The sequence below is a fragment of the Prorops nasuta genome, unplaced genomic scaffold (genome assembly GCF_024137725.1).
Source record: "Prorops nasuta isolate Cenicafe-Biocafe unplaced genomic scaffold, Cenicafe_Pnas_1.2 PNAS00005, whole genome shotgun sequence".
NCBI lineage: Eukaryota > Metazoa > Arthropoda > Insecta > Hymenoptera > Bethylidae > Prorops > Prorops nasuta.
Genome location: NW_027116802.1, coordinates 7,273,496 through 7,284,403, shown reverse-complemented (window position 1 = coordinate 7,284,403; position 10,908 = coordinate 7,273,496). Strand labels below are relative to the sequence as shown.

Here is a 10,908-nt window from a genome sequence, read left to right as displayed (position 1 = left end):
TTATCTTATATATTGGATCATATCGTTCAACCGATAGTCACTATAATGCGACAAAAAATGAAGTTTTTATCGTTTTAAATCTCGCGGTATTAATGGCGTACCACTCATACTAGATGGTGCTAGAAAAGCTATATTTTTTTTAAAGATTTTTTAATCTGTGCTGCAACTTTAAGGTGAATCAGCAAATGTTTCTCTCCTAAGTTAAAATAAAGTTTTTACTACTTTTTACACGTCAAAGAGAAAAAAAATATTAAGTGAGTTGTCATTTGTTTTAAGGTTTGTCTCTGGTTCACACCAGTTCACACTGTTTATGTGTGATCATCTGATCCGCTTCCATGGTATAGTCATAAATTTTCCATAAACGCTTGCGCAAGACTTTCCCGCAAAATTTAATACGACTAACGTCGAATAAGAACTACTAGTTCATAAAAAGTGTTTTATAACATCCCGCAGAGTTCTCCTTAGTAATTATTGAGTAAGTATAATAATATGTAATAAGTATATTTACTTTTGTTAATGTGTCAAAGTTTGGTTATATTGTTTTCTTACATATATATATGCGATGTGCTGTGGGAGAATAGTAAATAAATCCATACATATACTTTATGTATACATGTATTGTATATTAAAAATACATTGAGAGATAGAGAGTGGATGACCTCTTTAATAGCTACACTAGCTAAAAATGATGACGTCAAAAAGTGTGGGAAGTCTTGACTTGTGTTTTGCGGTTGTGGCCAGTATGAGCTTCACTGAAGCAGCGCGATTGGATTTTGTGAAAAAATGGCCTATCACTGAAAGTACACTAGAGCATGAATATATGGATAAATGTTTGTTTTCGTTGCACTACGACTGGTGCAATTGCTTGAAATAAGACAAGCACATATTTTCTCACTCTGACTAGACTAATTTATTGCACTATAGTGCAGCATGGTGCAGCAGTGCAGTGAAAGAAACAGACTTATAATAGTTGCTTTTCTTTCAACCAAAGTCGGAGTTAAATCTCAGTTGAGCGGCTCGGCTTAGTAGTTTATGTAGCTTCAACTATATACATAACTAAGTCGCTTAACTGAGATTTAACTGAGACTTTGGTTAAAATGAAAGCTACTAATAGTAAGTTTTATTCTAGTATACTGTAAATAATTGATTCGTAGGCATTTCAGATAAATTTACTCCATTCTATTTTGGCCTGTATGCTGTACGACCAATCGGGCACAATTGACAATACTAAAAACGGAAGAGGAAATTGCTGCAGAAGTATAGATAGGCCAGAGAAGTACGGAGTGAATGTAGCTGAAATGCCCACGAATCAATTTGACACAGTGTATGTTTCAATTGGTCTAAAATGCGAGGAGTGAAGTTTTAACTGAACCATACAGGAATCAATTTCCCGTAGTGTACTATCAGGGAGCAGTATAATTATCAAATTGATACATACGACATTTACCACAGTAAATAATTGAAGAATAATCACTAATGATATGCAGTTCTATTGGATTGTTATTTTGACAATAAATGAATTTTTTAGTCACGTGGTACACATATGCCTTAAGGAAGGAGTTATGAAATATACGAGAGCCGTGCGAAATGCGCATGAGTAGAAGATTCTCATTGGCACGGAAAGTACCTTTCTTATTCCGTCTAACAGTCAACAGATAGTGTATCTGTAAAATCGTATGCTTCACTGTCGTTAATTGATTTTTATCAAATAGCGATATATTTGTTTACGTTGAAATATGAAACACCTTGTTATTTAGCAGTTACACATTTTTCTTTACGAGTGCTTAAACGTGAGAGAATCTTCCTCTTAAAGAACGATTCAGGTGATTATTTTACTATAAGTACTTGATGATATACAAGGTATATGAGTGACACATGTAAAAACTTTAAGGGATTGCAGTTTATATTTACAGCAGTGACAAAGCCCTAATCAACACCGTATATACACAAGAAATTTATAACAATCGTAAGATCGATAGATACAGATTTTTGTACATGCCTGACACTGATAAGAGCCCCGCTACCCAAAAATCCCAAATTTTCGAATTTTTATTAAATAAGTTTGGTAGCCCACAAAGATCCATTGTTCATTAATAAAAATCCTTACAAATTATTCCCGGCAACTCCTCAAACTTTTGACATGCTTCATTGTAACTGCTACTCCTGAACATGTCTTTAATACGGTTGACCCGGTCGGTAAAACAGCATAGCTTTTCTGACAAATCGGTAGTAGAGAATATGACCTAATAATAATATGACCTAATAAGATTATCGCCTAAAAACGCTAACTTCACATTGGTGAGAAGGCGGTATTACAAATTATTGATTAAATCGTCTGAATGTCTAAAATCGAGAAGCTGGCAACGTTGGACTGGATGGTTGTCATTTGGTTATGTGTGCGTGAATATCCATGAGTTCTCTTACTCCGAATTTTGAATTTTTGGCGGCGACCGTAATCTTTGACGACGTCGTTTTTAATAGAATTAAATTTTTGTAAAATAAATGTAGACAAAAAACGTGTCAACGTATTTCACGATAATTATCGAATATATTATTATTTAATTTAGGAAGATAGAGTTGTCATTTAAATTGAATAGACTAAAATGTTACACATCTTTAAAATACAAGTATCTACAGAGATTCCATGATCATATTTATTCAGGTTTGAGTGTTTTATAACATTCAAACCTGAATAAATATGATCATGGAATCTCTGTAGATACTTGTATTTTAAAGATGTGTAACATTTTAGTCTATTCAATTTAAATGACAACTCTATCTTCCTAAATTAAATAATAATATATTCGATAATTATCGTGAAATACGTTGACACGTTTTTTGTCTACATTTATTTTACAAAAATTTAATTCTATTAAAAACGACGTCGTCAAAGATTACGGTCGCCGCCAAAAATTCAAAATTCGGAGTAAGAGAACTCATGGATATTCACGCACACATAACCAAATGACAACCATCCAGTCCAACGTTGCCAGCTTCTCGATTTTAGACATTCAGACGATTTAATCAATAATTTGTAATACCGCCTTCTCACCAATGTGAAGTTAGCGTTTTTAGGCGATAATCTTATTAGGTCATATTATTATTAGGTCATATTCTCTACTACCGACAAATCGACAACTTTAGCGACATCTGTTTGACCTGCTTCGATCATTCTTCTTTTCATTCATCTGCCTGCTGGGCCATTCCACGTCAAAACAGACAGATTTCGGAGTACAACACCGATTTTTTTCTTAAAAATATGTGTTAATATATAAGAAAATACAAGACTTTTGGCGCTAGTTTGAGTCAAAAATCTTTTTTCGTTTCGGAGATACGAGCTGTCAAAGTTTGCAGTTTTACCGTTTTTGGTAAAAACACGTAATCTTTAAAAATTTATATCTCCTAAACGAATAAAGATAGAAGACTCTGGCTGGAACGAGTGTACTCAGAAAGAATCATACTTTATTAGAAAAATATAAAAAAAGACAGTTTGTTTTAATTGGTTAAAACTATTAACAATTAAAATAAACATTTGAATTAACAAATGTGTTGTCATGCTCTGACAATTATAAAAAAATATCAGGAATGTTCCTTGGAATGTCCTCTACAAAGAAAAAAATTAAAACGCGTATACTCTCTTGGTGTTCATAGTAAAAAAAATTATTTTATCACGACGCGCACGGCCAGAAGCGTCGTTCGAGCGGCGTAAACCGGTGAAGCGCATGCGTAACTGAGCGCGACTAGTCTCTACATGTCGGAATCCATCAATCTATGAATAATGCGAGTTAATAACATGTTTTAATTGTTTGTTTATGTTTTTATAACTATTATAAATTAACAATATATTTATTATTATTCTGCTTTATAAGCAGTCGTTATTTATTTACAAAATAATTAGCAATAAGACATTTGAACATGGCATTGAATATACAAATTATATACTAATTTATATTTACATATTTTATTAAATTATGGCAGAAGAAAATATTATGAATATGAAATTTCTGTACTGAAAATATTTAACAAACTTTAACAATTGTATAATTATCTGATTGAGGAAAAGCTTTAGTTTGTAATTGTGTCTTTGAATCTATCGTTAAAAATGCACGATAATTTCTAGTTCCTTTAACTATTTTTACTTTTCAAAAAAATCTCGTTTAAATTATTTTAATGCTTATTAAAACACTTCGTACGAGATATTTTTGAAAAGTGAAAATAGTTAAAGTAACTTGAAATTATCGTGCATTTTTAACGATAGATTCAAAGACACAATTACAAACTAAAGCTTTTCCTCGATCAGATAATTAATACAATTGTTAAAGTTTGTTAAATATTTTCAGTACAGAAATTTCATATTCATAATATTTTCTTCTGCCATAATTTAATAAAATATGTAAATATAAATTAGTATATAATTTGTATATTCAATGCCATGTTCAAATGTCTTATTGCTAATTATTTTGTAAATAGATAACGACTGCTTATAAAGCAGAATAATAATAAATATATTGTTAATTTATAATAGTTATAAAAACATAAACAAACAATTAAAACATGTTATTAACTCGCATTATTCATAGATTGATGGATTCCGACATGTAGAGACTAGTCGCGCTCAGTTACGCATGCGCTTCACCGGTTTACGCCGCTCGAACGACGCTTCTGGCCGAGCGCGTCGTGATAAAATATTTTTTTTCACTATGAACACCAAGAGAGTATACGCGTTTTAATTTTTTTCTTTGTAGAGGACATTCCAAGGAACACTCCTGATATTTTTTTATAATTGTCAGAGCATGACAACACATTTGTTAATTCAAATGTTTATTTTAATTGTTAATAGTTTTAACCAATTAAAACAAACTGTCTTTTTTTATATTTTTCTAATAAAGTATGATTCTTTCTGAGTACACTCGTTCCAGCCAGAGTCTTCTATCTTTATTCGTTTAGGAGATATAAATTTTTAAAGATTACGTGTTTTTACCAAAAACAGTAAAACTGCAAACTTTGACAGCTCGTATCTCCGAAACGAAAAAAGATTTTTGACTCAAACTAGCGCCAAAAGTCTTGTATTTTCTTATATATTAACACATATTTTTAAGAAAAAAATCGGTGTTGTACTCCGAAATCTGTCTGTTTTGACGTGGAATGGCCCTGCTATAAATTAAAATTTGTATAAATCTTGTGCAATGTTAAATATCATCATTTATAAAAATATAGTATTAGTAGTTTTTAATGAAAAGAATGTTAAGTAAACTGAAATTCATTCCAATCACTTTATTATCTTTCATTTATAAACGACAATAAATAAATTAGTTATATACATTTTTTATAGAAAGTTCAATGTTTCTTTTCCATGATATATTTAATGAGCTTTTAGGAGTCTGTAAGAAAAATTGTATGGTATTATCAATTTATTTGGAGCACCAGTCTCCTTCATTATATTTTTCTCCGACTTTTTCTACTTCTCTGTAAGTATTTATCTTAAGGGATTAGGGGTGTTTCAAGTGGTAAAACAAAACGAAAATTTTTGTTTAATCTCTATGAACTAAGCTAATAAAGAAATTAATTTCTATAAAGTGTATATAATTAAGTGTGATTTAAGCAATTCTCTGTCCAATTTTCGTCAGAGAATATTAAAAATTGAGTAATTGAGAGCTATTTATCAGAGACGCATTTAAAAAAAGTTGTTAAGGTGCGATAGGCGGGCAGGACGTCTTCAAACAGCATCTCTTTTAAAATGAAGAAACCAAAAAGATTTTGTTAGTAGAGTTCAATATCTCGGGAGCAACAAGAGCTTTTTTCGAAAAATTGTTTTTTCAAATCTGGAATGAAGTTTGAAGTGTGTGAAACTTCCTTGAAAATTCCTACTTATTACTAAAAATCACGAACTTTATATTGCTTGTAAGACAAGCTGAAATTGAAAAAAACAAAAAAAAGACACAGAAAAAGCTCTCCTTGCTCGATGGTCATTGAACCTTACTAACAGAATCTTTTTGGTTTTTTGATTTTAGATGAGATGCTGTCTGATGATACCCTGTCTGCCTACAGCACCTTAACAACTTTTTTTGAATGGGTTTTCCAATAAATAACTCTCAAGGGCTGAATTTGTAATATGTTCTTACGAAAAATTGACAGAATATTGTTTAAATCACACTCAATTTTATATACTTTATAGAAGTTAATTCATTTATTAGCTTAGATCATTCATAGAGACTAAACGAAAATTTTCTTTTTTTTACCATTTGAAACCCAGCCTAACCCATTGAATGACCAACTGGCTTTATATAGATATTATACTAATACATGAAGAGATGTGTTACTGACATATATTCCTTTTTGTCTTTAACTAGCAAAATTCCTAATGTTTATCTCCGTAAAAGACACCTGGTGACCTCATCGCAATTTGTAATAAAAATGGATGGTATAATAATTTTATGTGGAACAGCAGTCTTCTTTATAATATTGTTCTCTGGCTTCTTCCACTTCTGAATAAATAATTGTCTTAAATGACTAACAGGTTGTATAGGTGATACACTGATACAAGGAGACACGTTGCAGTTATTTTTCCCTTTGCTTTTATCAATATGGTTTGGTGTTTTCAACCCTATATTCTTGAACGATACGGTGCGTGGAGCTTTTGCTAGGGATTTGCCACAAGTAAAATTGCAAGTAATTGCACGAGGAGCTGAAAAAAAAAGGAACATGTGAAATGACAACTTTTTGCTGAAGAAAAAATCTATAATCACCAGAATATTGACGGTCATTTCTTTTAATATTTGCTACTTTCGATAGCTTCTTCTTAGGTGTATACTCAGTTTTTGTATTGCTATCTTTTGCTTTTTCGAAATTGACCTTTCTAGTTGGTACGTATTCTTTTGCTACAAATGGTGATGTTTTAACAGAAACATTTTTAGATTTTTTCTTAGGTGTAGGCTCAGTTTTCGTATTGCAATCTGCTTTTTCGAAATTAAACTTTCTATTTGATACGTATCCTTTTGCTACAAATGGTGATTTTTTAACAGAAACATTTTTAGATTTTTTCTTAGGTGTAGGCTCAGTTTTTGTATTGCAATCTTCTTCTTCGAAATTAACCTTTCTATTTGAAACGTATCCTTTTGTTACAAATGGTGATTTCTTAACAGAATCAATTTTAAATACCAATTTTGCCACTTCTATAGCTGTGTAATAATTCAAATTTAAATTTACATGTAATTTTACAATTAAATATGAAAAACTATAATGTATGTAAACTTACACGACTGGTTTTTTAATGCGAAGTCTGGCAATATTTCTTTTGGACTTTTTTTTGGTTTTAATGGAGTCACGGTAATGTTTGTGGTAGAAGATGATGCAGGTGTAATTGACAAATTTGTAGTGCTTTCTAGAAGTGAATTTTAAACAAATTTGTACGAGCAGATAAAACTGTAAACATATAAGAAATATTTTCTGCTTACTTGAAAATGACCGGATTCTTTCAAAATTCGATGAGAATGAAATACTTAATTCGCTAGAATCTATCAATGAAGAATTATTGGTGTTATCGGAAGATATTAAAGAATCCATTGAGTCGCTTGGTATTGTAATAGTTGAAGATATTGAACTGTCAATGTCGGTAGTCACTAAGCTCGATGAATGACTGGTTAAATTATTATCTTGATAAACATCACATGAATTTAAAGGCTTCGAATATCGAATGTACCCCTCAGCAAACTTTGCAAAAAGCCACCCCGATAATTCTAAATCATCCGATGAACTGTAATCTTCTATAATTGTTTGCAATTTATCATCAGGTAATCTCTTCTCCAAAATTTCATTAAAAGAATGCTTTATCTGCTCTGTACTTTCTCCATTATTGATCCGTATTGGGCAGAAATCTGAATTAATGTCAGTTAATACTGTGTCAATATTAAAATCACTAGAAAAACATTTTGTGTTTTTATGTTGGAGAAAAAACTTGTTATTATGCTCAAATTAGGATAAATAGGAACATACCGATTACGTGAGAGAGCCAATCTTTGTACAGTTGAACAACGTTCGTGAACCGGAGAACATTTATTACAACGTACTTCGAGAAAATAATTTGGTACAGCTTCTGAGAATTTTTTATCTGAATAAAGTCTATTTTTTAAAAACTGGCTGGTGTTTGTCAATATCCCATGTGACTTATCTATCTAGAAATTAATAAATTTGCCTATTAAAGGTTCATTTATATTAAAGGAGGATACCACACATTAAAAATAACTAATTTAAAATTTTTCTGAATTTATCATGTAAGGAAAAATTTACTCGAATTATCTTCAACTTTAAAAATATTTTAGTTTTACTTTGATATACGGTTAATATTGTTTGTTTAATTCTCAGCTGAGAATCTTGGTGTTACGCACTGCACTCTGTACATATAGAGCCCAGTAGTAATTCCAGCATTTTCTGTTGATTTTTTTTTAATTCTTATAACAGTACGTTAAAATATAAATATAATATTTCCATAGTTTAAAGAAGTTTCCGTGAATTCTTCTTTATGCAAAAAAAAATGAGGAAATACTCTGAAAATATTGCATATATGTGCCAATGTGTTATTGTCTTACATTTAAAACAGATCCAGTGGTAAATTCAGACTGCTCCAGTCAGACATGTGTTTTAAACTTGAAATAAACAAACTTTTGTTTTATAATTGAAGAAATGATAGTGAAATATAGAATAATAGTTGAAACAGTGTAAAAAAATATTGCATTTTTATGTTTTTGCTTTAGGTGCCATTTTATCATCTCATCTGAATTTTTTCATTTTCTTTGGAACTTAGTTTCTCTTTTAAAGCTATTTCATTTTTCCTTCGATTTTATTTCTTGAGGAGTACGTTTTATCGTTAAAATATATGCTCTAGACATTCACCGTTTCAATTCTATGATTTATTTGCAGAATCAAATGAACCATTACCCTTTTTTCATTTAATGAATCATTTTTTATTAAAAGATACTGATTTCTAAATATATTCACTCTTATTTTAAAAGATGGAAATAGTGGATTTATAGAATATATTTAGACCATTAAAGTGACATCTCAGAAAATAAAATCGAACGAGAAGGAAATAATTTTTCAGGGAAAACACTATATTCTAGAAGAAAATGAACAAATGCAAGTAATAGGATGAAATCCGATAGAAATAGAAAAGCTTATAATATTCTCTTTTACATTTTATGTCTCAACTACTATTTAATAATTTAGCATGATATTTCGTCTATAATGCTGAATTTGGATTATTTCGAATTTAAAACATGTTTGACCACTAGAGTCTCGATTTCCTACGAGAAAGCGCCCTTAATTCTCGAGCACAGCGGTAAATTTTTGAAACTTTTATTTTTTACATAAAAATCTAATGTAAGCGGCTCATTCTAAGTTAGATAAGAAAATAGAAGTCACGCAAAACATCGTCATATATCGTTATTGAACTCATCAATTATAATTTACTTCTATTTGTGAGTGAATAAATGTATTGTAAAAGTAAAAACCGAACGCAATAACGAAATAAGTGAAAAGTGATTTCTAGATTAGCCACGACTATATAGATGATTCTCACTGTATCATTGACTTACTGAATTATTTTTTTCAACCGATGAATGCTTGGACCAATTAAAAATCGTATGAACGTACGGTCCATAATTTTCTCTTTTTCTGCAACTATTACTAATGTCGACTGATTGGTCGCATAAAGAATCGATAGATTTGTCATCGGAGAGTGTTTCGTCAGGTTGTAAAATCATTGCAGTATTTAATTTGGTCTCTATACGATTTTCTGCCATTTATTAGAAATTTTATTATTCAGTCTATAAACGAATATTGTATAATAAGAAAACAGTAGCAGACTTACCACTCAAGAAATTTTTTAAAATACTATTCTGCGACATATTGCAAATAACTTATATTACAGGATAAAATCACAAATAAAATTTAATAATAAGATTAAAATTATGCCAAAGGATGTCTAGGGTCTATTCAACAAGCCGGCACAACCAGTACTGATAGAATTAAAATTTCAATTTACTACAGTAGATAACAATCAAGACGCCCTTTAATGTTTACAAACATCTCTTTAGAGTAGTCTTCTAGACTTAGAAATTTCAGGCCTATTCTCGTTGCCTACGCTTCTTACAATTTCTACACTTTTTGATATTTCTATCTTCATATCCATTTCCCCTTATAAGCGGTATAAACTACAGTGAAGCCAGTCTGTCTGTTCGGGGTCTGGGCCTAAACTGGCCTAAACGCAGTGTTGCCCGAAAGTAGACCGTCGGTCTGCCGAATTTCCCCCTCCACTTACAACCACAGATGCAGGCTCGTTTGCGTGAACCATCCCCACTTCTACCGCTGCTCGATGGTCACGAACACAAGTAGAAACGTCCGTACATGTGTCGACTGGCTTCGCTCGCTCTCGGCTATCCTCGAATTAAACAGAGAGCGGAGATAATCTCTCGGACCTCTCTGTCTTTCTCGCTGTTAGCGTCTAGCAGAAGATTCGAGGCAAAATCTTTCCGCTTCGCTTTACCGAAAATCTACCAATATTCGATGTTATTTACATTTGTAGCCAAATGCCTTTATACATGATTTTCAGCATATTTATTTATAAGCATTGACTTATTTAAATCAATAATAAATTAAGGAAATGCGTATTTGATATATAATAATTATTTTAACTACAATTTCATCGTTATATTTCGCTTATTTCCGTAAAAGCTGCATTTCATTAATTTATTATTGATTTTAGTAAGTCAATGGTCATTAAAAAAAAAATTTAATCTTAAAAAAAAAGTACTCGGCAGGAATCGAACCCAGACCCACGAATCGCCACGCGGTTACCTTACCACCTAGACCACGAGGCTTCTTCGGTGCACCGTAAACAAAAAATCTTCTTAA

General features: G+C 31.2%; 2 protein-coding genes across 3 annotated transcripts in view; one reads left to right on the top strand and one right to left on the bottom strand.

The window, feature by feature from the left end:
- The first annotated feature begins 120 nt into the window (after positions 1–120).
- LOC136773252 (peroxisomal leader peptide-processing protease) overlaps positions 121–10,908 on the top strand; it is a 32,834-nt gene continuing 22,046 nt past the window's right edge. The window contains exon 1 of one of the 2 annotated variants that reach the window (XM_066726769.1): positions 121–475. The gene's annotated coding sequence lies outside the window, so the exon portion shown is untranslated. Of the gene's footprint in view, positions 1,824–10,908 lie in introns of both variants that reach the window. The other variant, XM_066726768.1, reaches the window with a different exon arrangement.
- Positions 5,265–10,223, bottom strand: LOC136773250 (uncharacterized). Its single transcript, XM_066726762.1, has 7 exons — positions 9,866–10,223; positions 9,591–9,790; positions 7,993–8,171; positions 7,455–7,915; positions 7,256–7,381; positions 6,747–7,178; positions 5,265–6,685 (listed from the first exon to the last, which is right to left on the bottom strand). The coding sequence occupies exons 1-7, from the start codon at positions 9,900–9,902 to the stop codon at positions 6,366–6,368; spliced, it is 1,755 nt and encodes a 584-aa protein (XP_066582859.1). The 5' UTR covers positions 9,903–10,223; the 3' UTR covers positions 5,265–6,365.

Bases quoted from the DNA above. Each gene is read 5' to 3' on its own strand.
- LOC136773250 (XM_066726762.1), bottom strand. From the start codon at position 9,902: ATGTCGCAGAATAGTATTTTAAAAAATTTCTTGAGTG. The intron at 9,791-9,865 runs GTAAGTCTGCTA...AATAAATGGCAG, and splicing joins TTTAAAAAATTTCTTGAGTG to AAAATCGTATAGAGACCAAA. The intron at 8,172-9,590 runs GTAAGTCAATGA...ATTAATTTCTAG, and splicing joins CGGTTGAAAAAAATAATTCA to ATAGATAAGTCACATGGGAT.